This window comes from Ustilaginoidea virens, chromosome 6 (genome assembly GCF_000687475.1).
Source record: "Ustilaginoidea virens chromosome 6, complete sequence".
NCBI lineage: Eukaryota > Fungi > Ascomycota > Sordariomycetes > Hypocreales > Clavicipitaceae > Ustilaginoidea > Ustilaginoidea virens.
The window spans coordinates 1,887,304-1,909,433 of record NC_057321.1 but is presented as its reverse complement, the minus strand read 5'-3'; the positions used below and the strand labels follow the sequence as shown (position 1 = coordinate 1,909,433).

The window sequence follows — 22,130 nt, the reverse complement described above, 5'->3', positions numbered from 1 at the left end:
GTAGCTTTAGTCCTCTTAGCGAGAAAAGGGAATAAAGGGTGGTATTTTTATATAAATTATTAAGCCTTAAATAAAGTTATAGCCTAAGACCGATACCCCTTTTTATTTATTAAGGAGACCTTACGATCTTTATCCTAGGCGAAATAATTTACTAAAGTCGATATATACGTAGTATTTTATAAAATCTATATTATAGAAGGCGATAAATACCTTACTGTATTCTGTATGCGATTCGGCCTTTTTAAGTGGCTTATTATACCTTTTAGCCTTATTAGAGCCCCCATAATATTCTAATAATATATTAATAGGGCCTTAGGAAATATACTTAGGGATTTTGCGATTATATACCTTAATAATATCTTTATTTATACCTTAGGATTAAGGGAGGATTATATAAAACGCATTAAGGATATACTCTAATGACTTTAAGATGCCAGTCTTAACCTAGACTTAGAGAAGTATGATTTTACTATAATAAAGGTCTAATATCTAGGTTATATTATAATAGTAGGAAAAGAGATCTACTTAGACCCTAAAAAGATTAAGACTATTTAGAATTAGGAAGCCCTTATAAAACTAAAGGGGGTCTAAAGCTTCTTTAGCTTTACAAATTTTTATTATAATTTTATCCTTAATTTCTCCCGATTCGCCGAACTTTTAGTTAAATTAATAAAGAAGGGGGTTCCCTTTTAATAGTTAGATAAGGAAGAAGAGATATTCTAGGCGCTTAAGTATTACTTTATCTTATACCCGGTTCTTACTTAATAGGACTTTAATAAGGAGATGATTCTTAAAGTAGATAGCTTTAGTACTGCTTTTAGTAGCTACCTCTCTTAAATTAGGGAGGATAAAGTCTTTTATCCTATTATATACTATTCTATATGCCTAATAGATGCCGAATAAAACTATATAATTTATAATAAAGAGCTTTTTACTATTATCTTTTATCTTAAAGTATAATTAGCTAAACTCTAATTAGTAGCCTCTCTATTTACTATTCTTATAGACTATAAGAATCTAGAGTATTTTATTTAACCCTATAAGATATTAGAATAGTAGGCTAAATAGGCCGAAATACTAGCGCTCTTTAATTTCTATTTTTAGTATAAGCTAGGGTTGTAGGCTTAATACCCTAATATACTATCTCGATAGGAATAAGAAGCTAGCGGTATAATACTAAGGATTAGCTAGATCTTAAAACTACTATCGATTTTAATACTCTACCTAAATTTAACTATTAAATTGGTTCCTATAATTATACTTTTAGGATTTAGCTTACCTAATAGCTTATATATTTTCGCTAACTTCTACCTTTAGGCACTTTAGGATTATACTATAGCTAAGGATAAAATATATAGGATATACTAGGTAGTAGTAGCGAAAGGCAAAAGATGCTTTCTAACTAAGGCTTTAATAAGGGAATAGATTATAAATTACACCCTAAATGCCTATAGTATGCTTCTCTACTAAGGGCGGATATAGCTCCCTTCTTTTAAACCCCTAACTACTATAGTTATATAGCGATACTATAAATCACCTACTATAGGCTATCTAGGGAAGAATACTATATTCTAGTTATTATATTAAGACTACTACTTCGATAATATATCTTTAGCGGTAGCAAGATATATCCGGAATTACTAATGCTATAGGGCATATAAGAGCCGATAATTGCGCTAGGGCCTACTATAGCTATTACCTATTTTAGACCGATTTTAATTATAGATTTCTATTGACTTTATAATAGATCTTTTTATATATAATGCATCCGATCTACGATTCCTTATAGTTATTATTAATTGCCTATCGAAATATATCTAGCTTAAGGTAATATACTCTATAAAAGCGGAAGATTATATAAAATAGTTCTAATAATACTAATAGCGTTTCTATAGGTTCCCTAACGAAATTATTAGCAACTAAAGATCTAATTAGGTAGGATAATTTTAGACTATACTTTATAATTTAGTTGGGATTAAATAACTCCTTTTAATTATATATTATCCCTAGACTAATAGCGGTATAGAACGGATAAACTAAAAGGTCTAGGCTATTTTATATATTATAGTCTCCTTTAACTAATATAATTAGCTAAAATACCTTATAGCGTGCTAATTAGTATTGAATAACTGGATATTATTAGTAACCGGTTTTAGTCTTAATCGGCTCTTTAATAGATTTAATATTCTAATAGTTATATCGCCTCTAGATATAATATTAAGTTTAATAACCCTAAAAGGGCAGGCCGCCTTATTTTTAGCCACCCTCTATAAGGGATAGGAAGTAGCCTAGGCCGCTATTACTTTTATATAGTAGTAGTAATAGGACGTAACTAACTATTTGCGCTATTTAGCAAAATATTTTTAAATCGGGGATTAGGTATAGCTTACCTTACGCAATATTAAGATAAACCGGCCTTATAAGAAGCTTAATTAGGTTTTAGCAAAGTATATAGTTATAGTTATACTATCTCCGCTTAATATTCGATTTAATATCCTATAAGGTATTTACCTAGTTTTCTATATTAATCTAATCGAATAAGTAGTTTCTAACCTACTATTAAATTAGGAGGTAATTAATATATAACCTAGTCCCCTATTTATACTACCTTAGGATTCTAATTAGCTATATAAAGAATATAAAATAAAAAAGATTTTCGCTATAAAGAATGCCTAAAATCGGGGGCGGAATTATAATATACTTATTAAATAGAAAGGATACGATTTACCTATATAGGAACCCCTAGAGAACTTCTTAGAAATAATAATATAAAAGGCATTTAAGGCTAAATAGGGGGATATTCGGACGCATAATAGACTTATATAGCCTTAGAATCGGATTTCGGACTTATAACCTTAATATCGTCTAATAATATAAAAAAAAAAAAAAAAACTAATCCTTTTCGTTTTTAGTAAAGCAATCTAATAAGTTTTAGCGTTTATCTTTTATTTTTTAGTAACTTTAGCCCCGCTCCTATATTTCTTAATTCCTACTGCCTTTACTACCCTTACTCTTATTGGCATTCTTTTGCCTCCCTATAGGATTTGGTAGGGAGGCATATAGGGGAAGAGGAGGGACTATAGGATAATAGGGTAGGAAAGGTAGTAGCGGTATTAGCGGTATAATTAGTAAATATTAATTAGGCATAATATAGCTCGGGTATTTATAATAGGGCATAATAGGTCTAGGGGGATATACTTATAATGCTAGGCTGGTAGTAATAGAACCGGTCTTAGCTTATAGCGCGGTTATCGGTATAGGGGCCTAAAGTAAGGCTATACCGGCATATAGAGAGGATACTATTTAAAGGGAAGTAGGCAGAGTATAAAGTATAGGTATAACGGGGGTAACCTAATATGCGAAGCTAGTTATCGCCTTTACTATAATCTATATATCTTATTATTATTTTGCGAGTAGTTATATAATAAAAGCTATAGAGTTGCTGCTAGCTTATTAGGACCTAATAGATAAGGCAGAAGGAATAATAATCGTTATAAGCATAATAGGAGTCGACCTACCGATATTAATAGCCGGGGTATATGCGGAAAGGGCCATTATAATATACTCTTACGCTATAGCCTATAGTTTATCCTATTAATGATATAGCGTATTAAACTTAAGGCGAAGACAGGCCTTTCGGCCTAAGATATCTCCTACCTTTAGATAGGCGGCCTCCTCAATACTTTATTTCTTTTATACTATATAGACGATACGCTTTATTACCTACTATAGTTAGGGGTTTATCGATATTATATACTCGCATTAGATGTATATCTTATATTTCTAATAGTATTAAATATAAGCCTAGGAGCGATCGGACTATATATAGACGATATATTCTCTAGTGTCTATAATATACTATATATAGGTAATATAGGTATACTCTACCTCCTTAATATTATTAGTACTTAATCCCTTAGAATCCCTTTAGATAAAGAACTCTTTTATAGTATACTTCTTTCGTAACTACTAATATAACGATTTAATAGTAGGTAAAGGCGGTATTTTCCTTACGCATAAAGGTATCTAGGGTATAAATATAGACGAGGAGGGAGCTAATAGTGCTCTAGATAGGGTTTTAGGTATAATAGCCGTTAAAGAAGAAGTTTTTATTAATATTACCCCTATCGATAATAAGACTCTTATATAAAAAGGGGCGGGAGAATATAAAGGGGACGATAGGGCCTTTATATTAGACAATAAGGGCTCTACTAAACTTTTATTATTATTAGAAATAATAATAAGCTTAGAGCTAAAGGGGGAAATACGCAATTATTTTAAGGAGGGTATAGACTATAGCGGCTATAATAGCATTTTTAGCTAGGAACCTCCTCTACGCCTAGTACTTCTAAGGTCTCTAGTAGATACTAGGGATAGACCTAATAGGGTTATAAGAGGGCCTTAGGCGATAGGTATATTCCTATCTATTAGTCTTTTAGACGATATAGCGATAAATCCGATGTAATAGCAAACGGGGGGGGGACCTAAATACCTATTAGTACTAGACGATTTACTATATAGACCCGATATAAACGATTTAAGAACTTTCGATAGCGTAACTCTATTAGTAGGGATGATTCTTACGATAGTAGTAATACTATAGACTTACTACTAGGAATAATAGCCTCGATAATAGTAGGCATAGGGATGGAAAGAGAGAGGAAAAAGTATAAAAGAGAAATAAATAAAAAAAGAAGCCTTAGTGTAGATAGATTCTTAACTAACGGCTAGCGATAAAATTTTTCTACTCTGCGATAGTTGCAATACGGTTCCTTTTAGCTAATAGCATTACAACCGGCTTCGATAAGATTCTATTACGTCTGCCTAAAGTATACCGACTCTAGTCTATACTATATTCATATCGGTTATATATTGGCATATCTATGCGCCTGATTGTTATCCTATATATCTAATTAAGGTTATTTTCGAAGGCTATAAGAGGTCTTAATTAGGGGGCGATATATAAAGGGGATAATTTCGGATAGTTTATTCTTCTAACTCTGAGGAGGAGGAGGGGGGTATATTATAGGCTCGGGCTACGCCCGCGCTATAATATGGCTAAGACTCGGGCTGTATTTGCATCTAGCCTAAGAAGGGTAATAGATAGAGTCACGGGACTATACTAGGACTCCGATACGTATTATGATCGGGATATAAATAGACTAGATAGAAGGTTCCTATTTGGATCCTTTTCTTTCCTCTTTAGTCTATTTAATATATATTATTAACGCCTATTTGCAGTCGCCCTAGGGCTAGTCCTTTATAACTTCGAGCGTATTACCATCGGGTCCCTTTATTAAGGGGAGCATATTATCGGGTCTTATAACTTGACCTCTAGCTCTTATAGGCATATTATAATTCCGAGGGGTATTAGGATAGCCGCCTCGGCTAGCCCGGCTAGGGGTATAACCCCTAGGGTAAAGTATCTAGTCGGTCGGGCTATAGTCATCGTCCGTTATATGCTGTTATTATTTTCGGGAGCTTTCTCCTATCTTAAATAGCGGCCTATTGTAAATAGGCGCTTTCCCTTTTTATTATAGCAGCCGGCCCCTTTCTTCTTTAGTAGGAATAGGGGCCTTCTTTAATATAGATAGAGGGATAAGGGGTTATTATACTATTAGTATTATAAAGTCCCTAGGGGTCGAAGGGGCTTATAAAGGTTTTCGCAAGGGTAATCGCGAGGGTATTCATAAGGGTATTTATAACGGTATCTATAAGGGTATTCGAACAATTGTAGTAGGAAGTGAATTCCTTAAGCTTATAATAGAGGGGGCATCCTGGTTTATTTATATCTCCCGTTCGGTATAAGCCGTAGGGATTAATTATTCCCTATCTAGGTTTAACCGGGATATAAAGGTCTTGCGTGCAAGTTAGAGGTCTATTTCTTCTTGAGGCTATTTAGGTATATATTCTTATTATATACAGTCGAGAAGGGTCTTAATTGTTAATAATCCTATGCTTCTAATATACACCCTATGTTCCTATAGGGTTATTCGGAATTCTTATAGGAGCCGTTTGTTAATACGGCTAAATATCTCTTTGGTCCACTTATTATAATCCTTACGGAATTATTTCTATAGATTATTATCCTTTTCATCGCCTATTGTGTAACTATTAATAAGGTAGGCGATACGATTGTATAACTATTTGTTTATAGTATTTATAGGGTTAACTTAGTCTATCGAATCGATTTAGTCTTTTATAATGATCTTAGCGAAAGGCTTAAGCTTTTCCGGTAGTAGTGCTTCTATTATAATGTTAATAGGGGTAAGGATTAGGCGGAAAAGGCAGAGAGATAGTGAGCGTTTAGTATAGGTATTAAAAAAAAGTAATTAATAAAAGAAGATAGTAAATTGATAAAGGAAGGAAGGAAGGAATATAATTAATAGAAGAAAGAAGAAAGTAATTAATAGAAAGAAGGAAGGAAGGAAGTAAAGAAGGAAGCAATAGTCGGGCAGGGTATTATAGGCATTCCGTTTGCTTATTTAACTATATATCGGTAAATAGGTCCTTTACCGTAGATATTATTGCGGTTTAGAGTCACTTGCGTAAAAACCTGCGTTTTATGCCTGCTAATAGTATCACGATAGATTTGGCGTTCTATAGTTCCCGGCACAACCAAAGATATTGTGATATTCAGCAATCATTACTGACTGACACAATTAATCAGTATGATGTTTAGCGATTATTCCTCGTGATAGATAAGTAGGGAAGGTTAGACACAATTAGCTTATCCCTTAGTCTGTAATATATAAGCCGTTTTGACTGAATTAGGCTAAATCACATTCCTTATTAGCACGATCTTTTTAAATCGTCTCTTCTTGTTGTCCTAGCTAATCTGTAAAGTGAACTTCAACTTCACTGATTAGTATTGGTTTCACTAAGGGGTACCCAGTTGCACGTAGGGTCGCGCGCGTGGTATTGTGTACCGTAGGGTCATAGGTCAAAGATATAATTACTTCTTTGATTATGACTATCTAAGAAAGAGGAAAGGAAGCAAAAGAGGATAATTACACGATGTGGCCTTTTTGTGCGTGTGCTGTTGTCACGTGCATCGGCGCAGTCGGGCCGGGCTGCCCGCGTGCCCTACCGGGCTCAGGGGTAAAGGGGCAGAAGTGACCACATCGTGCGCAGCAGTATGCGCGGTACATCTGTCGTAATGTGCCTAATTGGGCACCTTGCGACAGCGATTCCGACAATTAGGCTAAACAAAAGAGTATGTATTGTACTAAGTTACTATACTTAGTATAATTGACACCTATATCCCCTTTGGCCCCGCGCACGGGGAGCTGCCCTTAGTATGAGACGGGCGTAGCCCGACTCTTTAACACTTTAGAATGATTTAGAAGGGAAAAACCTAGCGGTCCGGGAGGAAAACCCTTCTTATGTTTTTAATTTCCATTATATATCGCCCTGCAGCAAGAGCAGCGGGTATCTAGTGCGTAAGAGGGTAGTATATGCAACCGCTTAGGACTATATCTAGCGGAATTACTTAGGAAGAGTGTGAGTGGGAATTTCTAGGGCATTAGGCCTAGGCCGGTATTCTATCGAACGTAAAGTAAGGGGAAAATAAGGCTAAAGGGGTAGGGCTAGCGGCATACTTATAATAGGTATATACCCGTCAGACGCGTGCCTATAGGGGCCCAGGCGCGTCTTAGGCTATATTAGTTTATAGTTTTAGGGAGAAAGTGAGCTAATTTTAAGAGTTAAAGCAGGTAGCCTTAGACACTATATTAGTATAAGGGTCTGCGATGCCCCCCGGCTTAGAGTTTTTTCTTTTTTTCTTCTTTTCCTCTATAGAGCCATTTACTAGGTATATAATATTCCCTTTATTGCATTATAGGGCCGATGCTAATCCTATTAGCGGCTATAGCAATAACAGCAGCAGTAATAATAATATCAATAGTAATAGCAATGATAATAATAATAATAATAATACTAAGATGCTTAAGAGATCCGTTATATTAGATAAAGAGGTGAGTATGAGTCTTGCGCGTAATAGGGCCGCAGCTAACCTTTATATAATAACCCAAGGAGCTATACGCCTAGCCTTGTAAGCCTTGCTTGACTCAGTCGGAGGACCCAATATAGACCGGATCACGCCTGCTCTAAGATAAAGCTAATATAAGTAGGGACCAGCACGGTATATTACCTATATGCCCTTACGGATAAAACGTATGTGCAGCTAGAATAGACCCTAGAAAATAGAGTCCTAATCTAAGAACTATTAGATGTATAGGCGATATTAGCCGGAGGGGGGGAGGTGCGTTTCCGAATTGTATGCAGTGCGGTTTGCCGGCTAATAGTTGTTATTTCTAGGTGGATAATTATAAGACCCTTTAGTAAAGAGCTAAATAAGCGTCTTCCTTTTAAGGTCGGGAGAGGGCGATAGTAGTAGCAGTAGCAACGGTAGGGGGGCTTAGTGCCCCCGGGGTAACCTAAAAGATATTAGACCTTAAAGAAAGAAAAGTCCTAGCACTAAAACGTTAAGCCCGCGTCTGGAAAGATATTACTATATTGCTAAGAGTTTTTTTGGCCCGGGGGCAAGGGGAGAAGGCCCCGAAAAGGTAGTAGGAGCTATATATATATATATATATACATATATTATTATTATTAAATTACGCTAGAGGCTATTTGAAGCTAAATAACCTATCTAGTACTTCTTTAGGGTAATTCGGAAAGGAAAAACCCGGCGACCGGGAGGAAAACCTTTTCTGCGTTCTTAGTTTCTATAGTGTGTCGCCCTATAGTAGGGGCGGCGGGTATCCGGTGCGTGGGAGAGTAGGGTGCGCAACCGCTCAGGACCATATCTGGCGGTATTGCTTGGGAAGAGTGCGTATATATATATATATATATACATATTCTATTTAAATTTATAATTTAAATTATTTTAATTATATCTTATAAGCAGATAGAAGGTAATAATATAAGTAATTTATTTAGCTTTCTAATATCTTCAAATAAGTTTATATTAGTAGTTAAATGCAAATAAATTGGAAAAAAAATTAATATTATACTATACTTTACTATAGAGATGTAGTTATTATCTTTAATATCATAAATAAAAATAGAATATAATATATAATATATATTATATATATAACTTATATAAGTTTTAAATGATTTTTTTTTTGTTAAGATAATATGGTTAGAGTGGATCCGCAATATATCGGAAGAGTTGCTTACCTCTTATAAGTATTTAGAAGATAGTATCATATGAGATTCCAGTCACCTTTCAAATGAATTTTCACCACTCTTACGTGGTAAATTCATGTCCTGCTTCGAAATAACCTTCGTGGTAGTTGCATCTCTATATCAAGTTCGATCCGCACGGTCCATCACTCGAGGCATGAGTTGATCGCTGACGATATGGGTATTCCGGCTGCGTTTCGATGGCTTTCAAGCAAGTATCCAAAGATCATCTCACCAGTGGTCGAAGACCAGCCAGTAGTGATGCCAGATGGCTCAGTTTTGCCTGTTGACACGACGAGGCGAAACCCGAACGGAGAGGAATTTGATAACCTATATCTTGATATGAATGGCATTGTCCACCCTTGTGCGCATCCTGAGGATAAGCCAGCCCCCCAAGATGAGGAGGCAATGATGCTCGAAATCTTCAACTATACCGACCGTGTAGTAAACATGGTCAGGCCTCGAAAGCTTCTCATGATAGCCGTCGGTAAGCTATAATCTTATGCATAGCCAAATGTAACAAAGTACGCTGATGCTCCATCACCTGCAAGACGGCGTTGCGCCTCGTGCAAAAATGAATCAACAACGATCCCGGCGATTTCGATCGGCACAAGAGGCGAAGGAAAAAGAAGAAAATAAAGTCGAATTCCTAAAACTTATCAAGAAACAGAATGGTGGGCTCCTGCCGCCAGAACATACTGGACAGGCGAAGAAGGCATTCGATAACAATTCCATAACACCAGGGACACCATTCATGGATATTCTAGCCACCAGCCTGCGTTATTGGTGCAGATATAAACTAAACACCGATCCAGCCTGGGCCAAGATGAAAATTCTCATTTCCGATGCCACAGTTCCTGGTGAGGGTGAACATAAGATCATGAGTTTCATCCGATCGCAAAGGGCGAGCCCTGACTATGACCCAAATACTCGGCATGTTATTTATGGCCTTGATGCTGATCTCATCATGCTGGGTCTGGCGACACATGAACCTCACTTCCGAGTTCTCCGAGAGGATGTCTTCTTTCAAGACGGAAAAAGCAAAATGTGCCAGCTCTGCGGACAAAAGGGGCATGAGGCCCGGAATTGTCGCGGCGAAGCAAAGGAAGAGAAGGCTGACACCGATGCCACTTCCAGTAATTTAACACCAAAACCATTTATCTGGTTACATGTCTCAATTTTGCGAGAGTATCTTGCGGTGGAATTGGCCGTTCCAGGACTGCCTTTTCGATTTGACTTGGAGAGAGCAATCGATGATTGGGTTTTCTTGTGTTGCTTCGTGGGAAATGATTTTTTGCCTCATCTACCCGCATTGGAAATTCGGGAGCATGGTATTGACACGCTGACGACTATTTGGAGGACTAATCTGCCCACAATGGGAGGTTATGTGACGAAAGACGGTCACATAGACCTTGAGAAAGCTCAACGCATTCTGGATAGCCTATCAAAACAAGAAGACGCTATCTTTAGACGTCGAAAGGAACAGGAAGAACGTCGAGAGGCAAATGCAAAGCGAAGAAAGTTACAACATGAGAATCGACCTCAGGGAGCTATTTGTCGGGCGAATGGTGACGATTACAAAGTTGGCTACCAAAACCCATCTCAAGGCCTGTCACTTCATCCAATCGCGAAGTTCCCAAAGGCGCCACCTCGGGCTATTACTCACGATATGGTCGTCAATAGAACCAGCGCTCAAAGCGCAAATGTTGCAAATAGAAGCGCTGCAAGTGCTATAAAAGAGCAGCTACGAACTGGCAGCGACACAGAGCGTGGCGGCGATATGGTACCAGCACTCCTCGGGAAGCGGAAAGCAGAAGACGATTTGGTTATTACAACAGAAGTAGATGTGTCTTCTGGCCCTGAACAGGCGACCAAACCATCAGGGTCTATTACTATACCAGCAGTCCCAGTAGATACCGTGAGGCTTTGGGAGGACGGATATGCCGACCGGTATTACGAACAGAAATTTCATCGCCCGGCCAGTGATTTTAACTTCCGACACGAGGTAGCAAGGGCCTATGTGGAAGGATTAGCCTGGGTGCTTCTTTACTATTTCCAAGGATGCCCTTCTTGGGAATGGTTCTACCCATATCATTATGCACCCTTTGCTGCAGACTTCAAGGATCTCGCGAGCATGGAAATATGCTTCGAAAAGGGTCGAATATCTAAACCATTCGAGCAATTGATGAGTGTCTTACCGTCGGCATCACGGCATGCTCTACCTGAAGTCTTTCACCCTCTCATGACGGAAAACGATAGCGAAATTATCGATTTCTACCCAGAGGAGTTCGAGATCGACCTTAACGGCAAAAAAATGTCCTGGCAAGGAGTTGCATTGCTACCTTTTATTGACATGTCTCGTCTGTTGACTGCAGTACAAAGCAAATACCCACTTCTTACTCCAGCCGAGGCTGCACGAAATGCTCCTGGACGAGATGTTCTCATTCTTTCGGATAATAACGAGAGTCTTTATGATGACATCCTGACCAAGTTTTATTCAAAGCGACAAGGATTTTTACGATTCAAGTTGGATTCTAAAGCCAGTGGCGGCCTATCTGGGAAAATCGAAAAGCAGGATGGCTACGTGCCTCATGGGGCATTATCTTACCCATTAGGGAGAGGTGCTATGCCAGATCTGGATTACGACCACTCTGTCAGGTAAGAAAGCGCCCGTGGCGATAGAAGAAGATCAATGCTAATATTTTGATTCAATGATAATATATTATAGTGTTTACTTCGACATGCCACGGTCACACCAAATTCACAGATCAGTGCTGCTTCGAGGGGCTATTTTGCCAAGCCCGACGCTTACCCCAAGTGACATGGAAATTATGAGAGGCAAAGTCATAACGGGAGGAAATCGTGAAATAAGGTATGGTAGGGGTTCTGGCTATTATAGGCAGGAACACAGGTCTCGTGGTGGTGGTAGACAAGCTTCATCATACCCTGTCTGGCGTCCACCGCATCCTGGCGGCCCGGGGTTTGGTGTAGGAATACCTCCACCACCACCCTCCTACACGGGCGGGCGCCATAATTATTATAGTTAATCACGCGTGAGAGATGGTCATTAGGAAATACTCAGCACTTCTAAAAAAAAACAAGCTCGACCCATTATAGATGCTTTAAATAATTAATTATAGTGAAAATTACAACACTGGCCCACTGTAATCAGCTGTAAAAAATACAAAAAATAACAGCAATAATAGTCCACTTAGCTAGCTATGCTTTACATTTTTGTCTACTAGTAATTTATTAATCCGATTGTCTCGAAGCAACCACCTATTCGGGCGAGCGTGAAATATTGTCTATTCAACCACGTACCAGCTTATATTCATTATGCTATAATGGTCAACTACTAAGATTATAATTATTATATAATTACGCTAGGGAACTATTTAATAGCTAAATAGCCCAGTACGTCAGCAAATAATTCGGGAGGGACAAGTTGAAGAAAGCACAGCATCCTAGATGATATTTGCCACGATGCATATATACGCATCATTTGATTTCTGATATACTTAGTAATAAGTGACTTCTTTTTCGACAATGCTATCAGCGACAGAGACTCTAGGAGTCGTGAGCCCCTGATTCTAGCTAAAGTCGAAACCTGAGGTAGAGTTTATCTTTCTATCTAATTAGGGACGGGAGGACTTTGCTTTTCGCTATCCTGGGCGCGCGCGGCTAATCATAGTAAGGTGGCTTGTTCTGAAATATACTATCCCTTTGGCTGTGTTAAGGTGCAGCTTTTGTAACGGACCAGGGAGGGTATTAGCCAATAGAAAACCGTAAATTAAAGGGTACATTAGCAGACTAGTAAATAGTAGAGTAGTATAAGTACCGGCAATTTCCAGATTTACAAAGAGCTACATCGCACTTATCGCACCTATAGGGCCAGGCATATAGCGCTGTGAGGCTATTCCCACAATATTAGGCTGTCAAACTTAGCAGTGATAAGGGCAGATAGAAAGGCGTTATTACTGACTCTTAAGATGTCACTTATTAGCTCTATTAAAAATGCCAGAATTCCCTAGTATAAGGATTTTAGTGATAAAGGTTTGGTGACTAGGCCAGTTGCCAAGAGGGTACCTTGTAGGTATTTAGCAAAGAGTGGGTCCGATACAAAAGCTGCACCTTAACACAGCCAAAGGGATGGGAGTGAGGCGGCGGGCTTCAAATCACGGTGGTGAAGTCCGATCATCCGCATTTTACGAAAATATAGAAATTAATGTTCCTTTTGATCATCTCACAGCTTTTACTAATCTATATTCAATATACCGTTCATTTATTGATCTAACATATACGTTACATATAATGTAGGTGAAGCTGTCAAGTATAGTATGTCAGCAATCAGGAGTTCTTAAAATTGCGATCAATATTATATTATATAATGATGCGCTTAAAAGACGATAATTGAAGTCAGACAAGCCAGTTTACTCAGTCATCCTTACCGGTCTGCCCGACCCTGACCCAGAACGAGTCTTTCGTCGGGTTAGACACAAAGTCAAATGATGCCAATATTGCAACTCCACAACTCGTCATTAGTTTCACCGAGAGACCTAGAGTCTGGGAGGATGACTTGGAAATGATGAAATAGTTGAATGGATAGAACTTGCGTCATCATTCTTTCTCTCGTCTCCCAGGCTTATTGTGGGAAATCATGTATTCATCGTACCTCCTGCTCACTCATGGATGCCGCCGTCGTCGGAAGCATCGATCTAGTATTAATCTGTTAAAATCCGGGGTGTTAGTGAGAATAAAATAGCGTTAATCGAGTATGAATTCTTCTATGCTCTTCTAAAAGGTTTCAGAGATCTTGGTATGGTATGTGAGGGTCAACATGATAATTCAGTAGCAGAACTGGATAGAAAGGATTCTCATCATAATAGGAAGACGTAGTAGGCCAAAAATAAAAAGGCTTACCTTACTACTAGGAACGTTAAGATTCAACTCTGTTACTGTATATTAGCAAGGTATAACGAATGTGGGATGAGTCGCATCCGGCTTTAATAGGGGCTGTCAGATGGTAGTGCATGTTGTCCGTCGCTCAGGGTTCGCGGGAACAGTGGTGTGTACATCATCATAAGAGTATCTTGCTCGATAGTGTCCCAAACCGCGGTGTCTAGCAAAAAAAGAAAAACTTACCAATCCCGAGGCGAAGACAGGAATGTAATCTGCACAACAGAGCCAAATAATAAATATATGGATATATAGTTGCAGCGTAGATTGAGTACAATCTGGGAAACAAAGGATAGTTTTTGCAATAGGTAGGTACTTTATATAAATATTGCGATGTGGATGTTAGGAGAGGTATGCGCTTGCAATTATAAATGATATCCTAATAAAAGATTATCCCAGCTCCACTATTTCATAACGCATTAGCCAGCCAAGTCTACAAACCTCAGGATTCGGTAGGGGCCGAGCTAATAGTATCTTTGTGACAAAGCAGTCGTCGACCATAGCTCAGGGAAAAAGGCAGGCTTTTCATTTTATTTCTTCTCTAGCACCTCATTGGGAAAGGCTTTTGAATATGTCTGATCGGCGACGAGTGAATGGACCACCAGGCATAACTTGCTCGCCTTCTTATGACGAGAACTCGTCCCTATCCCTTAGTGGACATACCAAACCAAGTCCATTGTGTAAGCAATTCGAACCCCGTTTCATCGTATTCGCTGACAACAACCCAAGACCTAAAAACTGGCGTCACGCCATCGGCATCCGGGTCGGCTTACCTGGAAATGGATCAGTATGGCATGAAACTGACTTGTACTGTACATGGCCCACGTTCTCTACCTCGGTCAGCTCCTTTCTCTCCACACATGGTTCTCTCAACGTTCGTGAAATATGCCCCATTCGCCACAAAATCAGGCAAGGGCTACCTTAGAGATGCCAATGAGCGTGACTTGAGCATGCATTTGGAGACAGCTTTACGGGGTGCTATTATTGCAGAGAGGTGGCCAAAAAGCGGTGTTGATGTGGTAGTAACTGTGATAGAAGGCGACCTAGCACATCAGTCAATACCGGAAGATGGACATGAAGATTGGGATTCAATGACGGTATTGGGTGGGTGTATCACAGTTGCCTCAGCCGCAATTGCTGATGCGGGCATCGATTGCGCCGACACAATCACTGGGGGAGTAGCAGCGATTGTGATGGACAGTGGCCTTTCAGGTGAACCATTCATTGTCCATGGTCCGATGAGGTCGAAGAACTGGGTCATCTTGGCGGTTTGTTGTGTGGCCTATATGACACAGCGTAATGATGTCACGAATCTGTGGTACAAAGGTTGCTTGTCTCTTCCCGATCCCTCTATGCGGCGATCTCTCATTGCTCGCGCGATTTCAGTTTGCAAAGGCATGCATGAAACAATAATAGAGACTTTATGTGAAGCAGTTCCGCTTGTCTAACGGAGTATCGCGAACATAGGCAGCAGTGACCACTATTACAAACAAATACATATATATATATATACCTGCATATATTTTTTTTTGTCTAATATTTGTCTGTGCCGATGTTTTTTAGGGTGTGTCTACTACGGACAGCGGATATGTAAACTCGCAGCCACAACTACGCCTACAGCTGATGATCATGATGCATTCACGCGCGATACTGTACATGATGTTCAAGAAGTCATTTAGCGCAGACGATGTAAGCCCTAGCCTATTCGTTTTTAGCATACTTGTTACTGTGGTTTTTTTTCTAAAAAGTACCACCCCTATTATATATAGAATCCAGACTTATCTGGCTACATGCTGCGCATTTCTGCTGAATCTGGAGTTATCCCGCTACTACAAAGCTCAAACCTCCGCGACAATGTCTTAAATACACGTCTTGACTAACATGATCCATACCTTACCTAGCAGCGCGCGGGTTATAATATAAGACTTTGAATGTCACGAAAAGTGTAGTGCCTTCTACAAGCTAAAGAGCCAGGGACTGCGAAAATTTGATATATGATTAGGTGTGGCGGAGAGCATTTTCCAGTCGGGATTAGTTGCTGCTGCGCACATGATATCATCTGCCTCGCGTTTTATGTTGTACATAATTTCTCGGCTAGATTAGGTTTTGAAAAGCAGAAGCCTGCAGACTAAAAGAAACATACGGAGTATAATATTTGACTTGGTGAGTGGCCTCCGGAATATAGTAGACCTGAGATCCCTACTGACATCTACCCCACTCCCGACTTCATCATATTCAATTCCTAATACTCCGTAAACGATTGTTTGTTATACTGTGCATTGACACTAACTCTACGCTGTTTCAGGGCCATCACAGCAGGTAATGATATCCCCAGCCAATCAAGAGGCAGCAGCCATACGCCACAAGTCTAGCGAGCTGATGGGATAACGTACAACCTGTTCTTGCCGCGTCCTTATTCTGACTTCATATCTAGCCATTCAAGGCACATAACTCATCCCAACCGACAAACAAATGGTATATAATCAGCAACCATTTGCCGTGAAGCTCTTTCGTCATATTCGACTATGGACAGGCAGCAGCAGCTACCTGAACAGCTGTATCATACAACTCAACAATATGGCAACTCTCAAATAGCAGCGACGTCGAGATGGCACAATATAACTACCTGGGCATATAATATTTCACGCCATGCTACAATTCTTGAGGATATATTCTGGGCTGGACCTCGCTTTGTCGCAAAATTAGGATCCTTCATGTCACACTCGGACCCGTTGACTGCGCCTAGGCAATTGGCACCAGACCGAGGCGAAACTCTCGCACAAGCGGTTTCCGACGCGAGTATTTTTGACATTCTGAAAGTCGACAACGCTGTCCCTACTGCTTCGACCGTAGGTGGGGGGAATGGAGAGACAGATCGTGCTGCCCAGATAGCACGGCTCTCTATTGACAGCGCCCGAGGCTTGGGGAGCGTGTTCAGTTATGTAACCAGCAAATGGGCTGTATCCTGCATAGTCATGGCCATTATTCTTAACCGTACCCACATACTTGCAGCCACAAGGCGGCGACTACGAATCCCCTGGCACACAAGGCTTCTCGTACGCCTTTTGCCCTCAGTGCTTCTCGCTCTGCAAGCGGTTGCCCTCCTGCAGTTCATCCAGTGCCAAACATCGCCAAACTTCAGCCACCTTGGATGGAAGAATACAACAAAAGCTTCCGATATGGCTTCTGCACAACCCTACGCGTTTCTGAACAGACTCAGCTCGATATTGTTGCTCGGGGCGGGGGATAGCCAATCATGCGAAGCAGTCGGCATGATACCAAGCACCGCTGCAACCAATCAGCAACTTCGTGGATCGTTAGCCATGTTGTGGCCGCTGTTTTGGGTTCTGTGTCTCAGTCACTTTGTAGAGACACTATTATGTGCTGTCCAGGGCCGGCCGTTATCGGCAGAAACTGGAATGACATTGTTTGAACAGTCGCTAGCATTTGCAGAGGCAGATGCTGTTGTTAATAACCATCTTAGATGGGGAAGATTCTCCACTCAACAACTAACCTCCGATTCAAGTCCAACGAATATGGCAGCTCATTCGATCACAAGATCTATGCTCCTCGGCAAACTCAACACTTCCCCTGAAGTGTTGTTCGTTGCGTTTCTCACCACCATGACTCATTTATCTAGTCACTGTTTAGGAATATTTGATGCCCAGTCCCGGTACAGGTTGGTGAATACTGGGTTCTGGGGTGTATTTTTTATGGGTACCCTCACTTGGAGCGCATTCGATTTCGAAACGGGAAATAATTCCTCACAAAGCTTGCTACGATTCCCAACCGTTTGCATCATTGGATATGTACCACACGTCCTAGTCCTCGCCGGTATTCTCATATGCCTTTTGATTTACGGATTGGCGCTCGTATTAACAGCCATAGCTCCACCGTCCAACTCAAATTTGACGTCGATGACTGTGCGTCAAAGATTAGCGTACGCGCACAGTAACATGCAGGCAAATATAACAGTCGCTGAAGTTCCGGTAACCAGAGATATGGACTTCTACACCGCACTCCTTCGAGCAGGATTTGCTGCGGTAACAATGGCAAGCGAAGCTGTTTATCTCAATGAAGAGCGCAGCGTCAATCTTCAACAACGCACATGGTTAGAAGAGGCACGCCTACGCGAAGTAGACCAGCTAAATAGACAGGCAGTCAGGTTCCGCCTTATCAATTGCCTGTATGACCAAACTGGAACGATAGGACTACTTCCCATCAAGGAAGGAGCTGCATTATCAACCAATGGATATAGTCGAGAACGTGCGGCCCAAATGATCTCCAAAGGTCGAACTGGCACGGGCGCATCAGAAAGAGGCTCGGGATGGTTGATGGCAGTAGAGTTTCTGCTAAGCATTACTGGATTGATCGCTCGAACTGCTTCGTCAGGAGTTCTTTGGGTGCTTGCCAGGGCTCACATAAGAACCAGACCAGCATGGCTACTGTGGTTGGTACGCCGCCAGAAGATCACGGACAATGATGAACTCTCTAGCGGGAAAGGTGTCTTTTTGCCTGGGGAGACATCATCATTACTGAGTGAAAGTATGACCCCGCAGATGGAAGCAGTAGATGTCGAGACCGAATTCAGAAGGCTGAACAGCAGCCAGGATGAAGACGTTCTTGATAAAGAATTATATAAGTACTGGGCGTCGGGAGGCTGGTGGGGTTCGGCTGACGCAAGTGGTGACTATGTCCCAGAGGATGTGAACGATGATTGGGACGCCACAAGTGTTATATCAGCTTCGTCCACGGCCAGCGATGACGGAGCCACGGGAAAGAGCTGGCTTTCACAAGACAAGGGCCAGCAAAAGTTGAATACGGAGATAAGCAGGACTCGTGAAACTAGCCCGTCCCGCGACACAGTTCTGGATGCAAGTAGCCTGGCTAGGCTTCTAAACCCTTCGACAAGCGAGGAGCGAGGAGAAGCAATCTCTTTGTCCCGGCACTTACAAAGTAATATCATTGTGACGAGGTCAATCTTCCGCCGCCAGGAGCAGATTCGTCGAAGTCGTGTTCTGCTACCACCAGAGTCTCTCGGCGATTACGATGGTGGTGCAACTAATCGCAGCACTAGACTCGGTTCCATCGATGAGGAATCAATGTTAGAAGAACTTATTCTGACACGTCGCCGTATGGACAGTTCGGGAGGGGGTTTACATAACGGAGCCGGCCAATTCTTACCATGTGTCGTTTGCCACAGTTCGAATCGCACCATCATTGTCTGGCCATGCCGTTGCTTAAGTCTATGCGACGATTGCCGGGTTTCGCTAGCCAGGAATAAATTTGATAAATGCGTATGTTGCCGCAGGGATGTATTGAGTTTCAGCCGCATCTACACACCCTGATAGGTGCCTACTCAATTCATCATATTCATGGTCTGATGCACACCCAACATGTCGTATTAACTTGACATGACCTCCTCATATGAGTGGTCTTGGCTCCAATGAGTGCATATCAGCCAAAGCTCTCTTTGGTGACTTTAGTTAGTTACATGGCAGCCCATTCAATACTATATGCCTGAATTGGGTATGTGCCCTCACTTTCATATAATGCCTGTAGTGCCCCTATCAAGAAAGCCTTCTTCACTGCTGTTGCTAGCCTCCCTCCCCCAACTATGTCAAGGATAGGTATTTCCTCATCCCATTCGTATTCATTCGCCATGAAGTGTGCGTGAAAACGAAGGGGATCACCTGGATATATGCTGTATCGAGAACCAAATCGCAAACCGGGCGTCATAAAATACCCCCTTTGTTTTAGGAATTTACACAATGTGTACTTAAGAGAACTATCCAATGTTGTTGTAATTCCAGCCTTAAGATCGAGTAGGGGTATGCTGGACACTGGAGTTACAGCCAGCAGTCCCGCATTGTTAGCTGCGTGGTCACGTTGAAGTACGGTCAAAGCGTGGTTGTCATCGTTAATTCTGCTGTTCCGGCTTGTGTTCAAGTTATGTTGCTTGCTTTGCTTGTGACGCGCAGCAACTTTGACCGCTTTCGCCGAAGACCTCTCGGATAAAGCTAAACATGCGGCTTGTTTGCTTCTTTGCAAACACTCCATGTAATGTTTCCTTACATGTTCTACCTTTGAGGCTAGCGCGGTTTCGTGAGCGACTAAATCTTCTACAATATAAGCTCTATTCTCCTGAACTAAGGCTATTGCTTCCTCAGGACGCACTTCCACTGGCAATCCCAGAAATATGTTTTGCGTTGGCTGCTGAGGTGTCGAGCCAATCAAGGTTCCGTTGGTATTTTCATGTCGCCTAAGGCTACCAGCTGCGTCGGGATCGAAAATAAGATATCGTCCAGCTATTCTTGCAATTCTGATCAGATCAGGATCCTCCTCTGAGCTACAACGTGCCGTAGACATAGAGCCTATTTATTTATTTATTTTTCCTTGTTAAAGTGTTGAGTTAGTACATAGAGTGGCATAGCTTCCCAAGTCCGAAATAGCGATGAGACGTGCAGCAATTCATAAGTCGTCTTCGTAAATAATGAATGTGTCATCACCAGGTTTCAGTGGATTGACAGATATTCAATGATGTAATCATGAAAGCAAAGGTATTCTAGAGAACAAGGAATCGGAGCCACGTACCTTAGAGCTTTGTAGCAAACGTTCGATTATCAATTCGTTGGTAGTGCAGCAAAGAGTGAAATGGGGAGGAAAACTCTTTTTCAGAATCCGAGGCCTTGGAAGTTGCAATGTGGGGCTAAATGGCGGGGTCTTAAAAGGGCTTTTGACACTAGACGAAGTATGCGTCAAGTGAGGCCTGGCAAATATTCCCATCTTTGACACCTGCTCTTAAAATTCAAGTTTTAACGTATTCGACGGGACCTTTGATGAAGTCGACTCATGAAGGCCGATAGGGGGTAGGCTAAACGGAAATATTTGCAAACCGCTTGAAGGGCTCAGTCGAAAAGCCATATCCATTCCGGTCCAACAGCCTTCTACACCACCACCTTTGTCGTGAAAGACGGGCATCGCATGAATGCGCACTAAACCCTGGGATTTGTCTTCTCTATCCGAGTTTCCGACATGCTGCATTGGCTTAGGTATAGGAACAAGCTCAATCACACCATCAAAGAAGAGTTCCATCCATTTGCAAATGCCAGTATTTCTTGGGTGGAGGGATGTTGGCAATGTCACCATCGCAGTGAGCCGAGTAGAGTACTGTCGCAGCATGCTTCGAAGAACGTGTAAAAACCGAAGGACTTCCTGTGGTCTGCATGCTTCAGGTGCGTAAAGGGATGGCGAAAGAATACTAGGCACTATGACTCGATACACTGTTGAGGGAGAACCATTTAATTTAACTCTGAGCTGCGTGATAAAGCTCGAGAAATGACATGCAGACTCGTGATTCGAGATACCGTGCAAAGGGTATGTAACTAGTCGGCCACGTATATCCCGGGACTCTAGCCTCTTGGACATTTCAAAATTGTGACAGAATGAGCCAGGACTTCTAAGTATTTCCGGTAACTGAGGGGTTATTTCAGCAGCTAAAGGTTGTGAGCCTAAATCTACGCAAAAAGAATCGAACTTTCTTTACCTGGTCTAGTTTCCGGGTTCCCCAAGGCCCCATATCTCCAAGCTATTTTCATTCTAGATGGTGGTAGATGTTCAGCCTGCGAATTGGCTTGTTCCTGATTCGATAGCCCGGGCAATTCTTGTCGCCAAGTATTACCGAATCCTAAGACATGAACTTCGTGACCTTGAACCAGTCCTTCCGCGGCGAAATAGCGTAGTACAGCACCTCCAAAATCGGTGGTTCCGGGCTCTTCAATCAGCAAGGAGCTACCTAATGGCATTCCCCAATGGCCGGTTAGAAGTTGATCTAGAGATGCTGTGCCTGTGGATGTTGTTAGTCGGCCATCCAAGGGAGATGGGCGCAATCCTGGAGACAAGCTTTTGTCGATGTTTCTTGAGGTCCGACCTGCTGTATCACGAATGACTGCATTTCTTTTGCGGAAGGACATGTTTTCCTT

General features: G+C 41.2%; 6 protein-coding genes across 6 annotated transcripts; 3 read left to right on the top strand and 3 right to left on the bottom strand.

Annotated features, from left to right (window-relative positions):
- Positions 1 to 9,369: 9,369 nt before the first annotated feature.
- Positions 9,370 to 12,239, top strand: UV8b_07432 (uncharacterized protein; the record flags this gene model as incomplete). The annotated part of the gene is made up of 3 exons (XM_043144929.1): positions 9,370 to 9,679; positions 9,744 to 11,850; positions 11,921 to 12,239. The coding sequence occupies 3 exons, from the start codon at positions 9,370 to 9,372 to the stop codon at positions 12,237 to 12,239; spliced, it is 2,736 nt and encodes a 911-aa protein (XP_043000864.1).
- Positions 12,240 to 13,474: 1,235 nt separating this feature from the next.
- UV8b_07431 (uncharacterized protein) lies at positions 13,475 to 14,649 on the bottom strand (the record flags this gene model as incomplete). The annotated part of the gene is made up of 6 exons (XM_043144928.1): positions 13,475 to 13,515; positions 13,641 to 13,800; positions 13,865 to 13,918; positions 14,113 to 14,141; positions 14,335 to 14,527; positions 14,590 to 14,649. 6 exons carry the CDS (start codon positions 14,647 to 14,649, stop codon positions 13,475 to 13,477), a joined length of 537 nt encoding a protein of 178 aa, XP_043000863.1.
- A 70-nt stretch (positions 14,650 to 14,719) lies between these two features.
- UV8b_07430 (uncharacterized protein) lies at positions 14,720 to 15,596 on the top strand (the record flags this gene model as incomplete). The annotated part of the gene is made up of 2 exons (XM_043144927.1): positions 14,720 to 14,828; positions 14,878 to 15,596. 2 exons carry the CDS (start codon positions 14,720 to 14,722, stop codon positions 15,594 to 15,596), a joined length of 828 nt encoding a protein of 275 aa, XP_043000862.1.
- Positions 15,597 to 16,862: 1,266 nt separating this feature from the next.
- On the top strand, positions 16,863 to 19,496 carry UV8b_07429 (uncharacterized protein; the record flags this gene model as incomplete). The annotated part of the gene is made up of 1 exon (XM_043144926.1): positions 16,863 to 19,496. One exon carries the CDS (start codon positions 16,863 to 16,865, stop codon positions 19,494 to 19,496), a length of 2,634 nt encoding a protein of 877 aa, XP_043000861.1.
- Positions 19,497 to 19,552: 56 nt separating this feature from the next.
- UV8b_07428 (uncharacterized protein) lies at positions 19,553 to 20,517 on the bottom strand (the record flags this gene model as incomplete). Its single annotated transcript, XM_043144925.1, has 2 exons — positions 19,553 to 19,619; positions 19,928 to 20,517. The coding sequence occupies 2 exons, from the start codon at positions 20,515 to 20,517 to the stop codon at positions 19,553 to 19,555; spliced, it is 657 nt and encodes a 218-aa protein (XP_043000860.1).
- Positions 20,518 to 20,949: 432 nt separating this feature from the next.
- UV8b_07427 (uncharacterized protein) lies at positions 20,950 to 22,121 on the bottom strand (the record flags this gene model as incomplete). The annotated part of the gene is made up of 2 exons (XM_043144924.1): positions 20,950 to 21,644; positions 21,695 to 22,121. 2 exons carry the CDS (start codon positions 22,119 to 22,121, stop codon positions 20,950 to 20,952), a joined length of 1,122 nt encoding a protein of 373 aa, XP_043000859.1.
- Between the last annotated feature and the right edge of the window lie 9 nt (positions 22,122 to 22,130).